The sequence below is a fragment of the Diadema antillarum genome, unplaced genomic scaffold (assembly GCF_040938485.1).
Source record: "Diadema antillarum isolate AM-2024a unplaced genomic scaffold, OU_Dant_1.0 seq00001547_RagTag, whole genome shotgun sequence".
NCBI classification, from domain to species: domain Eukaryota; kingdom Metazoa; phylum Echinodermata; class Echinoidea; order Diadematoida; family Diadematidae; genus Diadema; species Diadema antillarum.
The window spans coordinates 381807-408489 of NW_027272276.1; the positions used below are offsets into that span (position 1 = coordinate 381807).

Below are 26683 nucleotides of genomic sequence, written 5' to 3' on the forward strand. Positions count from 1 at the left end.
ACACACACACACACACACACACACACACTGCTGTCACATGGCTTGTACACCACTTGTCTCTCACTTCATTCTGCCAAAGACCTATCATTCTTCTCACAAACTGGTAACAAACCACAAAATTTTAGTTCTAGTGGATTTTGTACAACATCGTGTACAGTATCTCAGGTACATGCCCCACAAGATTTCTCTCTGGGCAAGATCAAATTACTGTTTCTGTTTCAGAAATACTATGCAGAAGGTGAAGAAATTCAAGCTAGAGATATTTTTGAAGAATGTTTTCCTTGACTATGTTTCTTGCACTGACCTTTGTCAGAGATCCCTAGAAGAGTCACTAGAAGGGTCACCATGCCAACAAGAAAGAAGTCAAAGGACTAATATTTAGAAAGTTACTCTCACATGTCTTACTCTGAGTCTGATCCCATCTCACCCTTCCTAACCTTCTAATGGAAGATATTACCACACAAACAAGTAGGCCTACTTCTATGGCACAGTTTGTGTTTGTCCTCTTCACTATCAAATAAAATGCAGTCTCTTATTTCTTGAGTTATCAGACTGATCTCTACCACCAAATTTACTTCACTTGATGAAACTGAAAATGCTAGTTATTCTCCCTGGAAGCAGAATCATATTCTGTGTTTTTACCTATTGAAGACTATTTTTTAGTATACTCAAGCAGATGTCTATGGGAAATGCTTGTCTTCTATACAGGTTAACCGACAAAGCTTAATATAACGACAAGAGCTAATCAGCTGGGGAAAAAAAGAGATGCATGTTAGAGCACACACTTTTGCTTTTCCAAATTTTTGTGAAAGATCACAAATGTAATGCACAGCTGCAAGATGTAGGCCCTGCCACAGGTGGCTGATGTGGGACTGTAGCTTTTTCACAATACTGTCAGACCATCAAGTTCTATAAGACTGTCCATGATGAGGCTCAGAACACACCTTGTTTTCTGAGCCAAAGTTCATTGTGGTCAGACAATAGCTCATCCTAACAACCCTTGACCATGGACTGTATAGCATCCTGCAGACTGGATTGGCTAAGACTTCCTAAGCAGGGCTCTGAATAGCATTCTTTGTTGATTACAAGACAGCTAGCTTTAAAGGGCAAATCACCCCACAGACACTAGCAGGTGGACTGCTGTACAGACAACCCTATGTACAGTGTAGGAAGTCCCCCTGGATTAATGCAATACAAGGATAAAATGTGGGGCCTACAAGGTATCATCAGAGAAGAGAATAATTTGATGAAGGAGCAAAGTCTGGGCAGCCATGTGGTTCCAATGCTCTCAACCAGGATGTGATAGAGTCACTGAAAAAAAAAAGACTTTTCCTGTATAAATTTGTTATTTTACTTGAAAAGTAACATAAAATCAATTCATATCATTTTTCAGTTTGATGTATTTCTGGTGCAGTCCTAGTAGAGTTCATGCTCATTAACTCTTTACAGAGATCAAAGTACATCAGGACTATGAATTACAGCATTTAATATGAGTCACTGCCAAGATTGAATGAGGAATATAATTGAGCAATTTTCTCTTTAAGTTGTTACCACACAGCATTCTGAGAAGAGAAGACCCAGTCCAGCCCACAGAGCTGGCCAAACAGAATGGAATGTCGGGGAACAATAGGCAGCTAGGAAGTGGGGACAATAGTGCTAGACTCACCACACAAATGGCTACATGCCAGGCACATTGCTGAGAGTAAAGTCAGCCAGTAAACAGGCATGAGCTGCCAGGCAAGAATGGAATTGCGTTGGCCTACATTGCATTCTCCGAAGCAGAACCTCTGCACTGAACTACCCAACCAGCCAGAAACAATGTCTCTTTATCTTTGACTGCTACAATTCTATGTCATGGCGACGGAAGGTCTCAATATTTGGAAATTTCAATAAAATGCATCACATTGTCATAAACAAATAATAGTAGTGGCGCCTTCATGGACTAGCTATTTCATAACAAACACTTGCAACAATGCCATAACATCATCACACCTTGACATAACACACAATTCAGGGTTGAAACATGGAAAAGAATTTAAGCAGTCAAGGTATGATCACGTAGGCCTACATGTAGGCCCTACAGTCTGTAATGTGGACTACCATTACATGGAAAGTGAAGACAACATCATACAATGTAGCTGACCTCTCTGTATTCATTGTGTACAATGGTATGTCCAAATGGCAGTCTAGGAATTGAGTTCAAGGAGACCCATTATCATCAGATCACTGACACCATACAGTAAACAACAACTGCCACAACATGCACATTATAATGAATCCAACCAGAATGATCCATTTCAACAGACGCAAACTCAATTGCCTGTGAGAAAAGATGATCAACTGTTGTGGAAAACCATAACAAACTAAAAAAAAAAAACTCAATGCAAATTGATCTTTTAGTGAAGAAAAGATGGCTGAGATATCTTGCCAATGTATTCATAGAGGTTATTATGGCAGTAAACGGCAGAGCTGCATTGTAGAATGTTTATGTAACTCCGTGGATTCCTCAAGAGAAATCCTAATGAAATCCCTTAATGACAAGACTCAAAACCAACTGCTGAATATTTATAACATAAACTGTAAACTTGTCAGAATTTAGAGACAATACAATGATAGCCCCACAACTGGAATCCTATTCCTCTTGGGGAAGAAATAAAATTACTGCAGTTCACATTAGCTCATAATTCACAATTATACATCATTAAAGCTTTACATGATCAACTACATTGTACTTTATTCATGTTCTACGTATGTACTGTACTGACCAATAAACCCCAAAGCTTGACAAATGCAATCACCAAGTCTAACTTCATATATTGAAATAAAAGTAACTAGAAATGTCGCTATGGCGACTGTATGCCTCCGCCATAATGCATGATTCTCCTAATAGGTCTAAATAGTACATGTGGACAATGTGTGATTACATTTTCACAAAATTGGCAAAATGTTAAAATGACAAGTTTGTCAAAATGTGTTGAATGTTCACCTTCCTTGACCTAGGTTAAATTGGATGAATAGGAGAGCATGTATTTGGGATTTATGGACTTTAACTTGACTTAGACCCATTCACACGTTTATGCATTGAGTAATTTTCAAGGTATGGAGAAAAAAAGCAATTTTTGTATCAAATAGTAAATTGTTACCATTTTCATCTGGCCTTTGACCCTAAGATGCATAAGATAATCACTGTCAGGCAGAAGATGCATAAATATGTAGTACGTTTCAAGATAACTTGAGCCACTTCCGAGATATGGAGCAAAAACTTAGTTCAGCACTTTCACTTGATCTTTGACCTTTTGACCTTTGAGGTAAAAACAAAAGAAAAAAAAACTTTCCAGAGAATCTCTATTAGGTTAAACATGCATACACCTAGTATAAAATAAAAATAATGATCCTGCTGGCATTGCATAAACATGAGGGAAATAGTAAAATTTTGAAGTGTTGCCCTTGACCTTTGACCCCTGACCTTTGACCCCATGAACCCTAAATTCTCTAGATAATCACTGCCAGTCAGTACATGTATAGGACTATGTTCCATGAAGAGACCTTGAACAATTTCCAAGGTACAGAGAAAAAAGGTAAAGTTTTAATATTTTTACTTGACCTTTTGACCTTTGACCTTTGACCTCATGGCCCAAACTTTCACCAGAGCATCTTAATTGGGTAATACATGTATACACTAAGTTTCAAGAAAATATCTTCAGGCATTGCATAGATATGATGGAAATAGTGAAATTTTATGTATTTGACCTTGAACTTTTGACCTTTGACCTTGAGCATGTGCACCCAAAAGTTGATATGCATAACTTCACCCCCTAATACACATACATGCCAAGTTTCATTAGAATACGTCAAAAGGTTTTGATAGTTACCTTGTCCACAAAATTCATTACGGACGGACGGAAGGACGGACGGACGGACAACCCGAAAACATAATGCCCCCGGCACCACTTCGTGGCGGAGGCATAAAAAGTAGGTGAACTGTGAACCTGTGTGATTTACTGTAGCAATTCAGACAAGTTAGCTAAATCTTCCCAATTACATGCTTGACTGCTGATTTCACTGGTTCATTACAACACAGAACAAAACAGAGAACTACATACATTGTAGTACAATGTAAGTATCATTTAATTCAAACAAATGTTAAGAGTTCAGTGGAGAAACAAATGTACAAGCTATGAAGTGTACATCAACTCAATGTACAACACATGATCTGACAGAGAATTATTTTAATTCAAGCCAAAACATAGTTCTCAGAAGGGCTCAAATTCATCTTTTACCATCTGGAATTTGCTTAGATCCACAATAGGCCTATATTTAAAGGGTCTACCAAGAATCTAGTCTGGCTGACGCAATTTGCCAGGATAATGAGTTCGTTTGAAGTATTTTGAGATCAAAAGTGTAGAATTAATTTTGATCGTATTAGGACCTATATGTAAAAAAAAAATTTTCCTGACGAGCCCTTCCCATTCAGTAGTGGGTAGTGTGACATGATGATCAATCTTGTAAAAATATACAAAAGTTCTGTAGATCACTCTTAGTGTGGAAGATCAGTGGTTACTGCTGTGGCCTGATTTATCTATTATCAATAATCAATAAAATAAACAATATAGGGGCCTACATAGCAACCGCAGTTAGGTATGCTCTGAGTCTGAGACCGCAGTACTTCATGAAAACCTTTTGGGTCAATATTTCACATTTCTGTTGTTACCCAACTGAAATTTTATTATGACATTCTTTCATACTTTTTATTTTTAAATATAGGCCTATGTGTAAGCGTGCATTTTACAGCAATAGTTGACAGTTCTGCAGGCATGAGAACTATGTTTTTCCTTTAAATAACACATTCTCAAAGTCACAAAGTCAAGGACAATGTGTGGTTATGGCAGGCCTATAAGTTGGTTTGATACCTGGTATGTGTAGGTGTGTATGTCCTTGTGACACACCCCATCAGTCTTGCCCTTCACTACCTGTATGTGATCTACAAAGTGTCAGGGACATGTCAGGACTGTACCAAAATATGTACAACTTGACAGTCCAACTTGATACAATCCATTACATTATCAGGTACATACTGGTCCTTTTCCCAATTCCATTCTCCTTTACATGGAAATCTATCGATTTGAAAGTTTACTGTTTGATTGTACACATTGTATGTACATATGTACATGGTATATGAAATACCAGCTTGTATTACAAATTGTAACAGAAAGAAAGCAAATTACATGTAGTTCATTCTTATAGGGCCTACATGTAATCACTTTTGCTTTGTCCCCTAATTTATGAGAAAGATACAAGAATCTGCCATTAAACCAAAGCAAGCAATAGAGAAAAAAAACAAAAGAATGGAAATTATTGGAATTTATGAAAGAATGGTGACTGCATGTACGTGGAGGCAGTGGTTGAAGTCATGCATGGCTCAGTACAGGACTTGCATTATCAACCACAGCTATGCCAACAATGTCACAAGTAGAGAGAAAAAACACTAATCCACTGATAAGGACCTTACCTCAGCCATGTCATCAACAGGAGTTTAATACACTAGTCTACACGGCAGACTCTAGTACATTGTATAGACAGATGGGTACATCCATGTTAAAGGATGCAAGTTATGTTCATATTGTCACTATTTTTCTTACATGACATGTACACCTGTGTACATGTACAATCATGGAGGTACATTTGTAACATTGGTATTCATTCGGGATCAAGATCTTTTCAAAGTCTAAAGCAATCACTGATGCTACATGCACTTACTTTGGAGTGAGACTACTATGTAGAAACACACAATTCACTCTTCTCTACACATTGGTATGCACACAAACATGTACATTGTAGTAAATGTCTTTCTGATATTGATTAACCGTACAAACTCTTTGAATAGTTTTTTTCTGCGTATCAACAATGTATTGTAGGTAAAGAAAAATTAATGGCAAGACTTTTTTCTTTTCTTTTTTTGCCTGAAAGAGCTCAATTATCACTTTGAGCATCTGAAAGGTCCACAACTCGAACAAAGTTCGTCACAATTCATAAAAATGAGTACTTGAGAGGTTTTTCTATCGTCTGAATACGAGTTGTATGACCCACTTGACCAATCAGACATGTCTTACCAGTACTTTAGATGTACAATGTAATTTGTCTCTACTGTACAACGTCTACACTATGTCATGTCATCATTCTCTCAGCCCAGCTCTCAGTGATGGGGGATTACTGGAGTACCTTACTACTCTGTTTGTTCCATTTATTTTACCATCATTCATACTGTAAATACCTTATGAAAATATCATTGAATACACCGTATCTCATTAAAAAAAAACACACACACACATTCTATAACACCATGTACATTTAAAAGCAGTCTATAATTTTCCTCTTTCATTAGAGAAATCTTTCAGGATAAAATCAATCGCAGCAAACAACAACCACAAAACCAATATATCAACACAATATTCTGATAAACCATACAATAATTTGCCATTCCAGTGTTTTAATGTCTCGCTGCATAGTAGTCCCCCTCCCCCCCCCCCCCCAAAAAAAAAAAAAAAAAATTAATGTTTGGTTTGAGCATTGGTACTGTTCCATTGTATCTCAAGTTCAAAGACTCTCTTAAATACCTCTCTTTTTAATGTGGGTTTCATTTATGCAGCAAAGTCAATTCATAAATCCACACATGCAGTCACGAAGAAATGCTGAACCACACAGAAAATTCTCAAAATTGTCCCCATTTAAAAAATATGTGATAAAACCTGATACAGTTTAGAATGAAATCGCACATCTGTAAAGTGATTACTTTGTACGGGTAATCAGAATAACCTGTGATACAACTATCAAGAGTTCTTCTTTTTGTGTCTAGGCCACATGCACACTTGTGTATGTGTTGTGAACCAGAAAATCTGGTTTGAATGGACAGTCCAAGTTTCTCCAATTTCTCCTTCTATACTGAAGGAGAAGATCAAGAAGTATTTGGCTCTATGGAAATATACCTCCCCTCCCCACCATTAAAAAGTCAAAGAAAAGGATAAAAATTGTGTTATCATCACCAACATTTTCAGTACACTGTAAAAAGTCTACAGTACTTCTGCACTATGCACAACTTTCTTCCACCATTATAGACAGGTTCCATTGGATTGATGATAGACCTAGGTGCCTATTGAAGATTTGATAAAAGACAGTCTTTAATAAGGAAATTCACATTTTACAATGTAATTCTGTTTCGGATGATGAGATGGTCAGGCTTGAAACAAGGCTAAGCTGTAAGGAGATTGACATGATATGCCTCCTCTAGTCACAGGGGATGATCAGTGGATTATGTGTAACAAAAGGATGTGTTCTTGGTTGATTCTTTTGTCATACACAACAAGCCTATTCCTCCCCAGTGTATGTAGGAAAGACAAAAGACACTCAAGGTCTCCTGGAACAAAGCCTACATTCTTTCACGCTTCTAGGGGCACTCTCTGGTATTTGATTCCTTGTCTAGGACATCGTTTCGTTTTGAAGAGACTAATCAGCTCATTCTATCAACCCATTCATGACACACTTGTAGGTCTCATTCCAAACTGTGTGTAAGATGGAGATAGCATTCTATTGTCATTTTCTAAGAAGGAAGCTGCTGAGATAAAATCACTGTGGTCTGGATCTATCTTTTGACAAGACTATCTCAAAGAGAGAAAGACAGTTGCCAAGGAAACCTATTTTTATGCCTAGATATTGATATGACATGAGTGTGTTTAGTCCCATTCACTTATACAATACTGTACCTAAAAAAATCTTTAACTGTACAAATTGCAAAAAGAATAAGATTTCCATCTGAACATTCCTACATTCCTTTCCTTTGTCTCAGCCCTTATCTCTAACACAGAAAAATGCACAATACAGAATGGTCAAACACACTCTTCATAGTGAATGACATCAAATGTAAAAGAAAAACAAAACAAGAAAGAAATAAGATGGAGTTTGCGGAAATCCAGACTACAAATACCAGAATTCAATTCAGGCAAGATATCAAGAAGTAGGTAAAAGCAATGAATTGTGCCAAGGCTCCTGATTAAAAGATAATGATACTGATATTTCCTGTCCTAATGCATTATCAGCCTTCACTCCCATTTTTTAATTTCCTTTAGATACATTTTGCCGTTGATTCTGTCCTCTTCTTTCTTCTCAAGTCATGATATGACTGTATCATCAAGACATTTAAAATAATGCTCATTCTTCTTGTTTTTAAACAAATCCACCATTTTGTTTTTCACAGGAATGCACATGCTGACTTGCCTAAAATCTATGGTAGTCCTTAAAATTCAGCAATACTTTGTATGGCACTTGTATTCCTGCATTTCTTGGCCCTGTGTTCTCTACGTACCACAAATGGGAGGCAGCTACATGTATGCAAAACGGAGGTCTGTCTTGTGCTGTGTCTTGCATATATGGATGTATTCGCACAAACTAACAAACATTCACACACAGCAACCAACTTATATACAATCACACAGACACAAACTAATACAATCTAGGTCAGGAAATAAGAGGAAAAGAAAAGGATTTAAGACATAGTCCTTCACTCAGATACATGTACACTGTAATTTCCATTTATGACGAGAGAGGTTTTTGTCTCTCAAAGGTGATTCAAAGACTCAAGATCTGTTTCTCAATAATATTCTCATTCTTTTCAACTTCACGCATCCACTCATTCTTCCCTGCCCATGAACATAACATGTTCCATGTTATTCATTCCATTATATAAACGGGAAAGGGAGAGAAAAAGACAATGAGAGCAAAGAATGACTTACGATCAATGTGGTTGATGTAGTAGACCCCCAATGACGGGTCAACGCTCTCCTCCCAGCCAAATGGTAGCTCTGAAATACAAAATGCACAGAGTTGATAATCAGCATCGACAGCAAATGTAACAAAAATACTTGATGCATGTGATACTACACATACAATAAACAGTGTTCACACTGGATGCTTGGTACAATTGTAGTACAGTTCTGTATAAGGCCCGTACAAAGTGAGTGTTGAGTTGGATCAGTATCTCATCCAGTATGAGGCATATCTATCACACATAAAGCTCCCTTTTATAGTGTACATCTTTTCTTTATATTGCCTTTGAACCAAATCTAAATTGTTTATTACAACTCAAAATCACAAAGTATGAGGAAAATACAACCTGTAATAATCTAAGCACTAATTACAAAATGTACATCCAATAATTCAATGAATATGGTATCATAATACAATAAACCTATTTTACATGTACTTTGTACATTGTAATTTGTGAGAAATATTCTAAAATTGATTGAAATACAATATAGATACTGGTAACGTACAGTTGTAAATATACTTTGTACTGGTACTATAAATGATGCTTAAGAGTTCTTCATAACAAGTTTATGGAAATTCACTTACCATTGCCGACACAGTCTGCAAAGCTCATTGGCTTCGTTATCCTGAAAGAGAATGAGATGGAGAAGGAAAAGCAATGCTTTTTAAAAGGATCTATCAAAGTAGAGTTAGATGTACAGCAACATATAAATCACAGTAAATGCAAACTATTGATATTATTGGACATTGGAGAAGCGATTTGAATGAGAACTTGCATTTTCAAGCAAAGCACAAAGCTACAGTGTACATACATCCATTCAATGCCCAGCTTTAAAATCTAAATGTACTGAAAATATTGCAATACAATTTTCAGAAAACAAGAAAAGAAACCCACAAGTCTGATAGATCCAGAAACGTTAAAATCCTTATACCCATTCCAAGGATGGGAAACCCCGAGTTTCAGCCCAGCTGTAAATTGAGATGGTGAAGCTGTAAAGCTTGTTTCTTTGATTTCTGTGGCAGGACTAAAACTTGACTTGCAATGAGCCTTGTGGAGAAGTCAGCATTCGCATCCCATGACGCAACCAGTCTTTACGTTGGTCATGCAGCAGCTCACTGACCAAATGACACAATTATAAAATGCGTGAAAACAGGACAGATGACAACTTTCACTCATTGCGCATGTCCCCTATGGTGTTCTTAAACTACAAATAAAACAAACTCAAACACACATTTTACATAGTGTACCTGACCAGTAAATTGCTTCACTCCGCGAAACACCCAGCTAACAGTTTACTCAATCTTTGGGCACATGTACAATGTCCTATTGTTTTGGCGTGTTGTTGTCGTTTTGCCGTTGCTATTATTTTTTACCAATCACTAACATCAACGCATGTGAATCTATCTAAGTTTCTTTAATATTCAATATGATGAAATATTCCACACTCTTCAATTCCACACACTGTAATCTTTGTACAAATTTTGCACACTACATTGTATGAGAAAACTTTCCTTTGGGCTACACCACTGGAATATCCCGCAAGCTTTACGAGATCATGTAATACACATCATGTCACCTGTATTGGTGCTGACAATTAGCCTCACCATTAACTAACTCGACAATAACCCCCTGTCTGGTATGGCAAGGTGATCACACATTCCACACACATTTGGCATCTCATCACAATAGCCACTGCTAGGCTTGATTGAAGGATAGCAAATATCGGTAGGTGAAAGAAACTATGAAGAAGAACACTTAGACTGCTTTAGAGCAATGAGAAAGAGAGAGAGAAACACAACACAAAAGCATGTCATAACAAACAAAGTGTATTTAAAAAAAGTCTTTTGAGTTGCTTTTTTTTTTTTTAAAGAGTCATTCTATTTTCAGCCTAAACACTCGTAAGAAATGATACCACTCGAGGGCCTCCTATCTATTTTTACTATTTGGAAAATCTTTCCGGAATGCACTTTTCTAAAGGATAGAGGATTTGTCTTTCATTGACACTATTTGTCTCTACTCTCTGTGTTTTCCCTCCTCAAGTAACCTTGAGATGGATTCCACAAGACATCCTAAACTACAAACATCCTAGTCACACTGTTGCTGGTCTAAGTAGTTGTGTAGATGCAAGGCCCTTTTTTGAGATGATCAGAGGCCCACTGCGAGATTGTACGTAGGGTCACTAAAATATATGTTTCTCTAATAAACCAAGCACACGAACCTCTATCTTTTAGGCTGGATTTAATGCATCTTAAACACAGCCATTATCTGTGCTCAACATATGAAATTATTACAATACATAATCATTGTGATATGGATGTGTGAGTGTGTACATGTACAAACATGTATTCACACCTAAATGTGAACCCAATATGCAATGATGCCGATAGGTCACTGGTCAGCAAAATTCAGTAAGTGTATGGAGCACTTGATTGGAATATGTCAGATCACAGATGTAGTGTAAACACTGGATACAATCTAGCGATGCATACAGTGTATACTGCATGATGCCTGAAGCACCAAACAACACTCACCATTGATTATGAGTCAGTCCAAGAATGTATTAACCTGGTTACATCCATCTCATGGGGAACATTAAAGAGACATGTCATGAGTAGCCTCCAGGAGCTAGCTACCTCAATGGACACAGGGATAAAGAAACAACTGCATGTCATGACATGGCCATCTCCTTGTAGAGTGGAGACAACGCACACGAAAGTGATCAATAGCAAGCAACAATAGCAAGAATTCTGATCGATGCTCGACATTCACGCTTCTTAACTGGACTATTTTGGCTCCGTAAGTCACTTGACCCATGAAGCACCCCATGAGTGTCAGCTTGTCATACATAAAAGGTGCTGAGAATCAATAAACTAGATAATCAATGGCCATCAAGCCCCCATCTCTTGATCATCATTTAAAGGGACACGGGCCAGCCCTCATTAGCTTATCATTTCAACTTTGACAAAACCCAATTTGTTTGTGGTTCCTAGAATCAGTCAGAAACCTGCCTACTTTGATGTTACTTGTAGTTGGAAGTGAAAAATAAAAGTAATGGCAATCACACTGATACAGATTTATAGCAGGATCCAAATCTCAATATTTGCATCACTATCTTTCGGTGGTGTGGACATACTGTAAAAATCTCGCTAGTTACATCACAATCCAAGTCCAAGAAATCTTGTACAAGACTGTAATTACAATGTATTTCAGAGTTATAGAGCTCTACTATTTCAGAAATACATGTAGCAGGATAGTTTGCATCATGGCAAGTGTCTCAACACTGGAGCAAAAAATCTCTAAATTTCTAATCCCATTGTTTCAAACCCAGTTTATACCTGCCATCTTTACAAGACTTTGCTGTCATTTTCACTGCAGTGAATGCCCCTTATGTTGTATACACTAAAAATAGTTCAAAATATGAGCATCTTTTTGCTAGTATACATGTAAAATTTACGTTTTTTTAACTTTATACTTTTATATATTTTCAACTTTTCATCACTTTGAAGATCAGTTGAAAGCATGCCATGAGTTTGTTTAATGTAGTACACCATGACAAATTCTAAAAAGGCCCAATTTCTTGGTGTTGATGTTCAGTAAATGCACAAATTGCATGGCCAAGCCCCACAAATTAAACCCAGACCAATTGGAGGTCTGGCCCAGGCCTTGGTGTAAATAGGGTCATAAAGTCATGGTCTGTAAGGCATTTATTTCTTTTTAAAGTACAAAATGATGCCTACATGTGTCTTACTGTACAATGTATGTGCCGAACTCAGCTGATTTACACAGTTTACAAAACGGTAGTATAGGAAACACATGCATGGTTGTATACTGTACACTTTATTATCATAAAACTGGTTTTCCACAAAAGAATTCCACAAAATTTTATTTCTCAAGAAAAAAAAAATACACATTCCCTTGACTTGTCACTAAATTTTGTTAATGGTAATATTATCCCCTCCCTTTTGAAAGAGACAAGTCAAGTGCGCTTTTATAATGCGAGAAATGTAAAATACATGCAAAAAGTTTTGTCTATGCAATGCATTGAATGCCAGTGGCAATTTGCCAAAGTTTCGTGCAGTGAATGTTTTCGGTTAATACGGTAGGCCCCACTCAACCTATGCTTTGATAGCTGTTTTAACCACTGACTTGCTAAACAGCCATGAACAGAAATGGATTACAGAATTGATCTACATCCCATACTACAAGTATATGTACAAGTACAAACTGTATCTAGTGTGTTTTGTCACAATAGAATCTCAGTGTATGGATGAAATGAACTAGGAATAAACACGTATCAACTTCTGTTCCTTCGACGGAGAAGACAAAAAACTTGTAAGATCTCACAAACACATTACTGTAGAAACTCAAAGATATAGAACAAATGATAAAATGGAACTTCAAAATTATTCGAGAAAAATGACAACCTTCATATTATAGGAATGTTTTGTCCGAGCTGAATCTCAGTGGGAACCAGGATATTTTTTTGTCAGACTCCAAACTCACTTTGATATTGATATTGTTCATTGAATGAGAGAATGTTTCTGATTTCAGCACAGATTTCATGTCTAATCTCTTCCTTGAAAACTGAATACGGCTCTCAATTTGAAATTTCGTCCCAAGTTTCAGTTCTTCAGATATCAACTAAGAATTCTGTACTTTCCACATTCCTTGCCCAAAAAAAGGCAAAACTACATTGTCCTGACAGGTAACATGTCAAGAATGCAAGACCTGTCAACATTCATGCAGCTGTAACTTATCACATCAAACATGGAACTTTTCACACTTCTTACATTGCAATGTGCAAGTGTAACATTAAACATTGATTGGTATGGAAATGGAGAAACAGTCTCTTGTTGGTTTGGGCCCCATGACATCATACATAATCACTTGTGATAAACTTGGTATTGCAATTTGCATTTGGGCCCCCCCCCCCCTTCCACATGCTTTGGTACTGCAATTTTCTTACATCTGTAAGAGTACAAGTACAATGTATAATGTACACCAAACGTAAAGAGGTTTAAGAGTTGGAGTTCCAATTGGCTGAAATTATTCAAACAGTTGTCAGATTTCTATTGATAAGAATTTCATAGGTGCATTTGTGCCTTTGATGATCGATGGTCGACGCCGCCGTCTTGCTGAGCAATCTGAAGATTCATTTTGAATGTTAACATAATATTGGCTATAATTTGCTTATGTAAATCTATTTATTGAATGAAATGAAATTCTACTTAATGATAAAATATGTAAACATGTAAAACATAAGTCAATCCCGTGCAGAAATTTGTGCAAAAGTGTAAATCCGAGCTGTATCATGTGAAATGTGTAAAATTGTACCATCCTGGAAAGCCTATTTTACCACTTTTCCACTTGATTTCCACAGATAAAACATGGAATAATCTTCAAGTATTATTCTTTATTGATAGATAGATCGGATTAGTGCCTGGGTATGCCCAGTCAAGTAATTTTCATCTTTATTTCAGCATTTTTTGCGCAATTTCTATTTGCACATCCTCATGTCTGTACCACCTATCTTTTATAAGAAGGGATAGCGAAAATTAATTACCATCACATATCTTCCTTAGAAAGTGGCTGGTGATTACATGTGTCGTGTACAAGGGTGTATGCAATGAGACATGAGTCAATTGTCTTCCTACACTTGTATCTGTGTGGCAGATCCTATTTGGCACATGCTTCAAATATTTTTGAGCGGTGGCATCGAACATCTAGCAAAGGAAATAAGACGGTTGTGACTCCATTCTCTTGAACCTCCTTGAGTACATTGTTAGTAGGCCCTAGTAGAACACGGACCTCAGTAATTTTACAGATTTGTTACAAACTCAAAAAGCTGCATCACTTCGGTGATCCCTCGCATTTATCCCCAAGTTGAATTATCCTTCGGGTTTATGCCAGGTTCAAGTGTGTGCGTGTGTGTCACACACCAACACACTGCTATAGCTTCTGACCACCCGAGCATTGAGAATTAAGGGTTTCTGGGACGAACACTGCACTAGGGCTTTCTATAGCTCAGTCGGTAGAGCACCGGTCTAGCAATCCGGAGGTCTCGGGTTCGAATCCCGATGGAATCCCATTTTCTTTGCTCACTTTTCCACTAATAATTTTACAATAGTGTATTTTATTGTCAGTAGTATTGATCACCAGATTGCACTGAACTTGGTTGCTACTGTATGATGTCTATACATACATGTACATGTACATTGTAGGTGAAGTTTTATTTCATACTGCCATTATTGCTTTATGATTGTTTTTGTAACATTTTGAGTTGGTACAATACATTTCTTAAACTTTGGTAACAAAGCAAACTGTAATTCTTCTTGGTATAAAATTTGTAAAAATTTGCTACAAAGAAGAATTGTGAATGCTTCGTTTGAATATCATAATGCTACACGTACACCTGTAGGAACCTACAACATGTTATATGTACTGTAAAACAGATAAGGGTACAATGACTTTCATCATGGCAGAAGTGAGATTTATTTCTCTTTCAAATGATGACTGACAATGAACAAACACTACCACTCTACTCATGATGCACAATTTCAAGCCAAATTTTCACTTTCAGTATTATGCCTAGGCCTATTCACTGATTTCTTCATTAAAACACACACATACACACACACACACACACACACACAAATGATTAATATTTCTTTCTCTTCAGCTGAAGAAGCAGTAATACTTTGTGAATTTATTGTGAAGAACACAATACTGCAAGGTTAGAGTCCACTTTTGATAACATTTATGCATATAAAAAAGTGAATTTCTGACACTCACTCAGTCATCGCTCAATTATAGTACACTCCTATTCAAACTGTACCACACACTAGTTGCTTATTGAACTGCTGTCATTCAAACTTACAGTTTGTACTTATTGTACAATAACCATAGCAGGAAACTTCCCAAATTAGGTCTTTTTACTACAAAAAGAGTAATAGCTTTGCTGAAAGGCCGAACATTGTGGCAATTGTATCAATTCTTTGCTCCACTGGCTGCACTCTATACAAGGGCCATTTTTTCCCCCTCTCCTAAGAGTAGCAGAAAAAACAGAAAGACCCGTGAAGTCTTTTTCCCAAAAGACAGGGCCCCAACTCCAGGAATGTCTGTCTATTTGCATTGAAAACCTCAACCTGCCTTGGAATACTTGGCTTTACACCGCACTCACTCAGAACCACAGCAGATAGTACGCCTCCTACATTTGTAGCTGTCATGAGTACGACCTGTACTGAATGACACCTCTACAAGAGACTGTCAAATGACTCGAAGCTAACATCATCAAATAAGATTCTTGCCTCTCTTTTTCTTTTTTGTCTTGGTTTATATTTTGTCATTAAAACACATTTGCTGCAGTTAAAACCCATATTTAGCAAAAAGATTTGTACAGAGTCCAAAGACATGGCACTGCACACTGTACGTCTTTTTCACTCATTTCCTCATTTATTGTGTCATAGATTTTGCTTGTTCCTTTGTACCGATCACACCAATACACCAAATTGAGAGGGAAGTAATATACATATAACATGTACAACTGTAGGCAAGACAGATTTCATGGATTGTAATACTCAAAGAGAGAATGCTTCTTGTTGAAGTTGTGATGGCAAACTATAGGCCTACCCTTTCCTGAAAACAATTAATGAAATTCACACATGGACTATTCAAGACTTCATGTATTTTACAATTGTATGTTCATTACTATTTCTACTTTAATAAACTTTTAAATTGCCTTTGACTACTACAGCTGCACATGAATCACTGTGCATACACAGTCTGTATACTCCTTTACTATGTTGTGTAAATTCTGTAAAAGATTTTTTATATTGAACACGACTAATGTGAACACCAGGGTAACTGCATAAAGTGTTGTGTGTGTCCATACATATAGTGATATACTGTACATGTACGCTGTATGCCACAAGACAGGTGACACATCTCTAAATTTAAGCCTGTTTGTATGTAAGCCAAAGACTTCAAATTGCCTTGTAGGCTCCTAGACCCGCCTCTTTGTCAGCACAGAACAAACAATCAGCCATTGTAAATTATCTTTGGAATGCAAAGCATGACACAGGTTCCTTCCAAAGTCCGTCACAGACATGTCACACTTTACCTGTCCTGATAATACGAGGCAACGAACAAAGTAGATAAAGTTCCTGCAAAATATTGACAATCGCCCTCGATGTCCCTCCATGTTAATTACTCCTTCCATCATTCCTATTTAATGCCTGAATTATGTAATTTCTATGAAAACTCTTGATATTGCAGTACAGACTTTAACTTAAGTCTATGCACTATTTGGAGCACAACAGTTCTTATATTAAAGGAAAAATAAAAGAAAACAGTGCAACAACTTCCTAAAGATCATATTTATGATTAAAGCATGGAAGACATACAGTGTACACTGTGTACTGTGCACATTTGTACATCAGTACACATATTGCTGTACATGTAACACTGTGCATGATATTGAAGGCATGATATGAGGGAATACACAAGTATCGTGTACATTCTTCCTCTTTCCTTTGAATGTAAACATTCTTTAATAAATCAATAATCACCTCTTGACTTCAGGCATTCGTGTCTAATATCTTTATCATTTTTGCATGATGTACAATGTACATGTACAGTGTACATTACGTGTACAAAAATTGTACAATACTGTAACTTCTACTTAACCCGTTGAGGACTAGTCCTGAGTATACTCAGGCAGGTGTCTATGGGAAATGCATGTTTTGGCAGAATCAGTCTGTCCTCAACGGGTTATGGTCATTTTTATGAAATATACAATTGTACTTGTAACACTGACATAAAGATTTGGCAATATTCTTTAATTGCTTTTTCCCCTCCTATCAACATAGAGCCTTAATTTTGGTACTTTACACAACTACAAGTTTTTCCTAAGTAATCAGGAGATGGAAAGCATTTCATTCTGCCAAAAAGGATGATCCTACAATACTCAAATTGAAGACTACCGGTACATACTGATTCAAAACCTAACCACATGTGTACATATGGCAGTCATTTGCATCACATTCTACAGTAGTTAGTCCATTGGGTATATCATTGTGCATTGTCATTTTTTCGACAGTTCAGATCCTACAATGTACACTTCTAAAGCAATTAAAAATTTGCAGCATGTGGGATTCGTTCATTCTTGCCTTTGTTTATTAATAGTCGCTTTCATTTGATCCCTTAGATCCTTTCAGTGCATTGAACATTGATTTGGGAGTCAAATGCAGATGTTTCTACTTGTATGGACTACACATTTACACTGAAAGTGAAAGTCTACTAAATAGGGTTACTGTACGGGATACTACATGTATAGCAGAGAAACAGATTCACCAGTGATCAGTTATCACCAAAATGCATAGAAGCGCATACAGTGCGTGCACTTCTATCCTTTGGTTATCACCATGCACGTTAGCGTGTTTCAAATTTGCAGGAGGGATGCTCTAGCTTGGAAACCAATTTATCCACACTCTGTTACTGTAAAGTGGATATTTTTGCGCGACTAATTTTTCACGCTTGGCCGGGTTAGAAGAGTTTCGCGTGTTTTTAATTCCACAGAATCAAGACATCTACTACTGGAACATATGGCACACAAAAATATTCGCGTACTTTTATTTTTGCGCTAGCTTCTGGTTGCGCGAAATGCGCGAAAATTTCAACACCGCAAAAATTTCCACTTTTACAGTATCACTAAAGAGTGTAGAAGTGCATGCAGTGCGTGCGCTGATGTATGTACCTTTTGTTATCACTACAATTGTATGTGTTACTAGCATATGGACGTATAGCATATTGACAAGCTGGTAGCTGTGTCCATTTCCATAAAAATCCCACTCAAGTCTTTAGATTTCAAGCAGCTGGTGAGCACATTGTAGAAATGTTGCTTTTACTACAGTGATGTACAAATGTATATTTAAACTGTATAGTGTAAAACGCGATATTTTCGCGGCATGAAATTTTCGTGAATTGGAGCCATGAGCAGCCTCAAAACATTCAATGCATAAAGTGTAAAAAAAAAGTTAATAAATATGAGTTAGGGATAGAAACAACCACTGCAAATATTTGAATCAATAAAATCGATGCTAAGTATTGATAAATGTACGAAATGTGAATAATAGTTATAATAAAAATGCTTCCAGACTAAACCGTCTACAGAACTTACGATTTATTGAGAAAAATGGTGATATCTCCTTTATTTACTTTATTGCATGAAGTTTACACTTTATAGCCTAATTACACTGTAGGCCTAGTAGGCTGTTCTGTGGTACAAATGTATGTACAACAGACCTACGCATATGTACATGTACATTGTATGCATCAAATGTGATATCTTGAACATTTTTAAAATCACTGCTCCCAAAGGTAAACAGACAGAGGCCATATTCTGAGGGCTTAATTAATTAAGGTGTACATGTAAATTAGCACTTAATTACCGAATTGATATTCTGATATCTGAGCGCTTAACTAAGTAGGGGAGTTTATTAACTGCCATGACAACAAGCGTTTTGGCGGAAAAGTATTACGCGCTTGCGCGTATCAATGCGCGCACACTTCTAAGAGGACTTAAACAGAGTTAAATACAAATCGGTATTCTGAACATGTAATTAAGTATGAAAGTTAATGGAAAACTTAATGATACTAAAGAGTGTCATTAACTACCCTGTACTCCGATATCATGCATTACAGCGTGTTTTCTCGGCCACAACGATGCTTACCGTCTTCGGTAACCGAGGAGCGGTTGAATCTTGGTGTCACACATGTACAGTAGTATCCGTAGAATTCAGAGAAAAAAAGAAATATAGGCGCTCTTCGAGGAATTTTGTCATTTTATTTTCGTGTGAGGCAATTGTGAGCTCTTCGCGTGCGTAGGTGAAGGTACTTGTATAGTAGACTATATGTAATCAAAAGACCGGAGTGTACGCATGGAGCTCTTGGGTAGTAATTACAGGGGGTGTGTGGAGATGGAGGAGCGCGCATTGAGGGCATATTTGCACGTGTAATCATCATTTTGGCTTCTAACAACGCATCTGATTGGATGGAATATAAACAATTAGATCTACAACACCTAGACTCTAGATGGGAGGAACCATGGGAACCTAAAAATAAATATAATTATTTATAGGGGACTTAATCATACCTTAATTACGTCCTCAGAATACCAATTTCGCCCATGATTAAGGGCCTATTAACTTCTCGACTTAATTACGAAGTTAATTAGAGACTTACACTAATTACGACCTCAGAGTACCACCTCTGTAATTTTATGCCAGACAAGCAAACCTGCATTCTGCATTCTGCAAACCACATTGTAAATTAGAAACATAATTCCGACGGGCACACATATATCATCACTTTGACTTGTTGATCTCCGATGCCCACATAAACTAGAATCTACTTAACTACAACTGGACTAGCAACAACAAGCGAAATAGATATAGATTTACTAGAATCTATGATTTAACTGAAGGGTGAAGCTCCATAACCCATCTAACGTTTAGCTAGCCACTCAAACGAACTCGCTAGCGAGCGTCGCAAGCAGCGGCGATCTTCCCGCTCCGTTGAGCCGCGAACGGCCACCTTGCGGGTAAGATCGCAGCTGGTATAAACGTACCTGTCGCGAGGATCTATCCATGTTGTTGTCCGCGTGTTGTGGTCAATAAAATACACTTTGCCATCAACATCGCTCGCTTCTTCCCATCCTGGTGGCAGGGACAATTCCCCTTCTTGTACTCTCGGCATGTTTCCGTAGAATTACTTTCAAATATCCATAAAATCAACTCACTACCTACGAACACTTTCAACTACTTGCACGAGTCCGAGTCTATGCAACAGCCGCCATGTTTACAGTTTCCTTGTTATTTTTCTTTTTTCCTATCCATCATATCACGCCGCCCGTCGGTACGTCTCCATACACTGCACTACTGCTTCTGTGTCGCTAGCTAGCGTGCCTGGCAGCTGCCTGTGTATGGCATTACGGCTGAGCCGAGTGCATTCTTCACGCAACGGGGTACACACGCACGCACGCTAAAGCACGCAGCGCGCGTACTGATGCTACGCTACCACCACTGTGTAACGAAGGCATTTGGCACCGCCATTCCTGTATGTACCGTACTTCGCACGAACCACCTGCCGAATGGGTGGCACCATTATAGCGTATTAAACATTTGAGTGAGGAGACCCTTTACTGGCATGTCGTTGACACTGATTGTGAAAGCATGGACAGTTGGCTTCTTTTAGTACAGTTCATGCAGAAAATTAAAACCTGTTCTAAGTTCTCTACTCAGTTTTTACTTTTGCTGGTTTAAAGTGATAGTCATTCGATATCCGCTCCCCCCCCCCCATTCGTAGGTGGCGGTTCTGCTGAGGAGCCCTTCAGAAACTGAGAAAGAAATGGACAAAAACAGAGATGGACCATTAATGATTGTGTTCCAAAATGTCCCACCTTCCGTTAGCTCTGTTAGCTAGCTGTAGCTCCATACAAAGGGACGAGAGAATTACACACACTTTTTTTTAAATAAAAAAAAAAGGATAAGACACACACAATGCACACACGCACACACTCATCACACACGCATAAACTCAATACGCAAGGGTTGGAAAATCTGTATCATGGAAAAAAAAGTTGTCTTTATCCGACGTACACACGCGCAGAGTTTGTCATGTACAGTTCGATAATGTAGTCTTGGTGACATCATCTGTGAGCTATTCCAGCTATGTCTTTGAGCTGAATGCGGTTTTGTGAAGTCCGCGATTTGCAGTTTGGTGGGTGGTACATGGTTTTATGCCTCAACTGCAGGACAGACTCAGGCGGCGCTGTTCCCAGTCCACTGTCTCTAAAAATCGCACACGGCATCTCAGAGCTGCGATTTCATACTAAAAACAACTACATGTATTTACACAATCAATTTCATCGGGTTTTTTTCTCTCTCTCATAATTCACAAAGACCAAGACTCATCGTATTTAAAGTGCCAGTTTTCTAGTAAAAGAACGGTAGGTTCCTATCATAATATATACATTTTGTGAGCACAGTGGTGAAATTTGACCAGGGCCGTACAGAATAAATTACTAGAAGGCCCTTGTAAAGCAGGGAAGTTTTTTTTTGTTTTTTTTTTCAAAGTGTCGTGATATTTACCAAAACAGTTCTCGAACAGTTTATGAGAGAATTACACGATTGTATATGCAATTGAGTGAGTTGATGATAATTTTTATCATCTTTTATGTAAAAAAAAAACCACATTTATGTACGAAAACTCGGTCTATCATTAAGTGATACATTAAATCAGTCAGATATAATATTAGGATTTGAGGCTATAGGGGCCTAATTGCGCTTGCACGCAGAAGACCGGAAAATCATAGGCCTATCAAGATTTCGTGTACAAATTATAACAGTATACTTAGAGTATTTGATGACAAGCGCCGGGAGGAAACGGCGCCTCATAACTCACTTAGTTGCATAATTCATATTGACTGTTCAAGAAATCGCTTTATGGAAATTAGCGAACTTCAACATTTCGTAATACCCCCAAGTTTCTTTTCAAGTTCAATCACTGAACTTTCACTGCTGATGCATACTCAATTTCATATTTTTTTTTCTTTAAGACTAACTTTTAAATAGTCCGGATTCTATAGGCCCATATAAAAGGAAACACAATTCCAGCATCTTCAGTTGTGAATTCAACATAAGATTAGATTCCGGTAAATTGCCGACTTTGAATTTACACAAAACAGTTTATATAGCACCAGTAAATTAGATGTGGGTTTTGGCAAAATGAAATGCGCATATAGACTCATTTGTTTATCATGACTGCGGCAACCCCTCCCTTTCAGAAGTCAGAATGCTAGAAAGTTATATAATTGCTGGAATTAGTAAAGTGTGAAATTTCTCAAGAAAATGGCTTCATAACTTCTATTAATGCGTGATGGCCAATAATCACACTGTTGCACTGATATAAACGTTAGTACTTTCATGTTGATTTAACTTTATACCGGTATATCGTTCTCTGAGCCCATACTCCGTCTGATAAAATTAACTTCAATTCAAATAAATTCATTTTCAGTTTTACTTTTGCCTTTTATTTTACACTGCAAAAAAAAAAGAGCATAATGATCGACAGCATGTCCACAGACTAATAATTGCCCCGCAAAGTAACAGAGAAAAATCATGAATATATACAGGAAGCATGAGATCCGATCACGAGAAAAAAAACCCACATGAAGTCATAATTATACCGGGATGCTGCAGAAAGTTAAATGTGCACATTATGACTTGTGATGTGTTTAATATAGGGGAGACCGGGTCTAGTTGTTACAATTTTCACATTTTTAGGTCTGTACAAAAAACGAATAGAGGAATCGGCTTCATTTTTGCTTTGAGGATACCTTATTTCCTCCTTTAATTAAAAACAGTATAAACTTTGGAAGTCCAGATAATATAAACAAGATATTACGTAATCAATAAACACAAAATTTTGTAACAACTTTCCCCGATGTTGGGGTAAGTTGTTACAGCACATGGGGTACTTTGTTACACCGTAGAAAGTAAACTCAAATAGGGTAATGCAGATCTGACGTGTTAGGTAATTCTTAATATTAACCTGTCTGGGTGTGCATGTTAGCCTATGCTTGGGTGTATGAGTGTGTTGGGTGTGTGTGGGTGTGTGTGTGTGTGTGTGTGTGTGTGTGTGTGTGTTTGTGTGTGTGTGTGTGTGTGTGTATATATATAACCATAAATTCAATTGAAAGTGCATTGGGGTAAGTTGTTACACCACTCGATTCTCCACACGGGTCAAGTTGTTGTAACAACTTGACCCAGTGCGTCTTCAAAAACTTTTCACACGTGTGGCCAATAAACAATCAAACATCACGTGTTGCTACTTTCACCAAAAGACAGCCAAAACACGCTTCTTTCAACCACATACTCATCACTTACTGGAGAAGAATGGATTTGGTGTAATAAAGAAAAATCGAATTTTTCAAAATTTTACTCGGAGAGGTAAAAAAATGTTTTTTGGACCTATCTTCTACATGTGACGTCCAGGCAACGCCAGATTTCGCATGCAGAGATCGTTGGCTATACGTTTTGATTTGATATTACTTGTAACGCCCTCTTTTGATCATAATAGAGAAAAAATGACAGTGTAACAACTTGCCCGTGTAACAACTAGACCCGGTCTCCCCTAGACATCTATACACAAGGGCCTATAGGCCTACATGCATGCACAACGCAAAAATACACTGTATACGACAAAACGAATTTCCACTTACATACCATATCACACAACAAAAGGGATCTTCTATTACAGTATAATAAATGCATGTATTATAATATTATACCCACTCCCAATTAGTAAGGTGATGGCCGTTATAATGACATGCTGAACGGGTTCGTGCCATTAATCATTTTCACTGCTAAGGGAAACCATTCTCGATCTTATTCAAAATGCTTGACATTTATAATAATAGTTAATTCATTGCAAATTTACAAGAAAGTCGGACAAGAAATAAGGAAGCTATATTATAAATATAGACTCGTTGAATAAGATAATGAACCGTAGAGGGCTACAAGAACTCAGGGTGGAACTTGCATGTGGACAAGACAGTATTCTCGACTCATTAACTACACAAATTTTCAGTAGGCCTATTTTAAAGTTTCTTGATTTACATATTAATTTTTATGGTTCAACTTCAAAATATGCGCTTGCTAAATGCATTCCTTCGTGCCATATTTGCATTTCATAATGAGAGGGAGTTACGCTCATTTCACAAGAAAGTTAAAATTGTGAAGTTTGATATGAATTAAGCCTTGGAGACATGTCCACAATAATACGTCACATCAAGCTTTGGGACTCGAGTGGGACTCGAACCAGTCGAACCAGTCGAACTGTAGTGGGACCCGAACCTGTCATCTACATCAGGTTCGAGTCCCACTGGTCCTTTTTCCGCACATTACAGATCAGCCGTTGCGATCTTAACAAATTTCATTTGTATATAAATAAGAGGGAGACGAATTGAAGAAACTCACATCTGAACCTTCACCCCTCTGAATGATATCAAAGATCCGATCTTTTATAATATCTTGCTTTATCTTAATATGCCTTGTCCGCCGTGGACTATACTTAACATAACCATGTCGGAATTTCGGAGCTTGGGTTTTTGCTCCATCTTTATTATCATTGTGTCACCGCCGGCGGGTGCTGTTCGTTATTCCGAAGGTTCATTAATCCCAAACACACAAATTCCCTATACCTATATATATATAGAGGTTCGTTAATCCGAAAATGAGAGGGGTTCGTTAATCCGAACGTTACAGTGGCGTTATTCCGAAGCTTCGTTATTCCGAAGGTTCGTTAGTCCGCCAAAATGAAATAGGTTTCGCTTTTCCGAAGGCTCGATAATCCGAAAATGAAATAGGGTTCGTTATTCCTAAGATTCGTTAATCCGAAAATGAGGTAAGGTTCGTTATTCCGAAGGTTCGTTAATCCGAAAATGAAATAAGGTCCGTTATTCCGAAGGTTCGTTAATCCGAAAATGATATAAGGTTCATTAATCCGAAGGTTCGTTAATCCGAAAATGAAATAAGGCTCATTAATCCAAAAATGAAATAAGGTTCGTTAATCCGAAAATAATATATGAGGTTCGTAATTTCGAAAATGGAATAAACTCATTGTGGTGACAAAATATTTTTGTCGTGATTAAAAAAAAAATGCTATGATATTTCGCAATGAAAATTCGATATTGTCTCTGGGGAGGATGATACAGGTAAAGCACGTCGTGTTGCGTGAAGAAGAGACGTAGATGAATAGTCTTGATTTTAATTCACTCTGAACATTGTTTACCTGAGCGATTGAATCTATAGAGCGTATAGGGATCGACAGTGTGATTTTTCGATAGCCTACCTTCATGCACCCTCACATTTTAATGATAATACATGTAACAGTAAAAATATGATTAATACAGAGAATAATTAATACGTATGGACAAGACTAAAAAGTAACATTGATGGTAGTAATGGCAATAATGATCGGTGGTAAAAATGATGATAACGCATACCAGCAACTGTAATTATTACTAGATTCATAGCGAAAAGTGTCGTTACTGGTATCGGCATTTCATAAACCAGATAAATGAACGACCTGCGGCAGAGCCACGAGGAACTGGCAGGGGAATTGGGGGGGGGGGGGGGTAATGGAAAGAAACGTTGAAGCATTCTTTTCAATGAAAGAAAGAAACGCATTCCTTTGGAACGCTAAAACAGAAGAACCTCATTTAACTTTTCATTGAATTCACGCAAAAATCATTTCTAACAAAGTGTGTGATCGGTAGGATATAAGTTCCATTAAAATCCTCTCTTCAAAAGAGATTCCGAGTTTTCGATGACTGTCTAAAACACACCAAGAGCGTATTCCATTGGCAGTTGGTATCCTGGGCTTAAAGCGAGTGCAAACATGGCTCTGTAACTTTTTCAGAATCCTGCGAAAGTAATAAGACTATAATACTATGTAGTGTCATGGCAAAGGCTGTCATAATGGAGTGCTAACGCAGTTTTCTTTACTTTACGAGCTATATAGAAATGATACTATATTGGCTTATACATTTTGTCAGTTACCATATAACGACATGAATTCCATGTGTTATCATGTCACACAAAAAAGTGAAGAACTGCATTTAACTTCTCATTAAATTCATGCAAAAATGATTTCTTACCCAGTGTGTGATCGGTAGGACAATATTTCGATACATTCCACTCTTCACAGTGAATAGCTTATTAAATGAGATATTACATTTGAAATCTGCTTGTTGATAATATTTGATTGTTTATTTGCTTGATAGCTTTTATTTTTAAGTCCTCG

At 37.4% G+C, this 26683-nt stretch overlaps 1 protein-coding gene across 1 annotated transcript in view; it reads right to left on the reverse strand.

The window, feature by feature from the left end:
• The window catches only part of LOC139710591 (protein KIBRA-like), a 37316-nt gene extending 16617 nt beyond the window's left edge, over nt 1-20699 (reverse strand). The window contains 3 exon segments of the mRNA XM_071622516.1: nt 8784-8852; nt 9403-9443; nt 20445-20699. Of these exon segments, the coding sequence (XP_071478617.1) occupies nt 8784-8852; nt 9403-9443; nt 20445-20572 (238 nt within the window). The 5' untranslated portion in view covers nt 20573-20699.
• Nucleotides 20700-26683: the final 5984 nt, after the last annotated feature.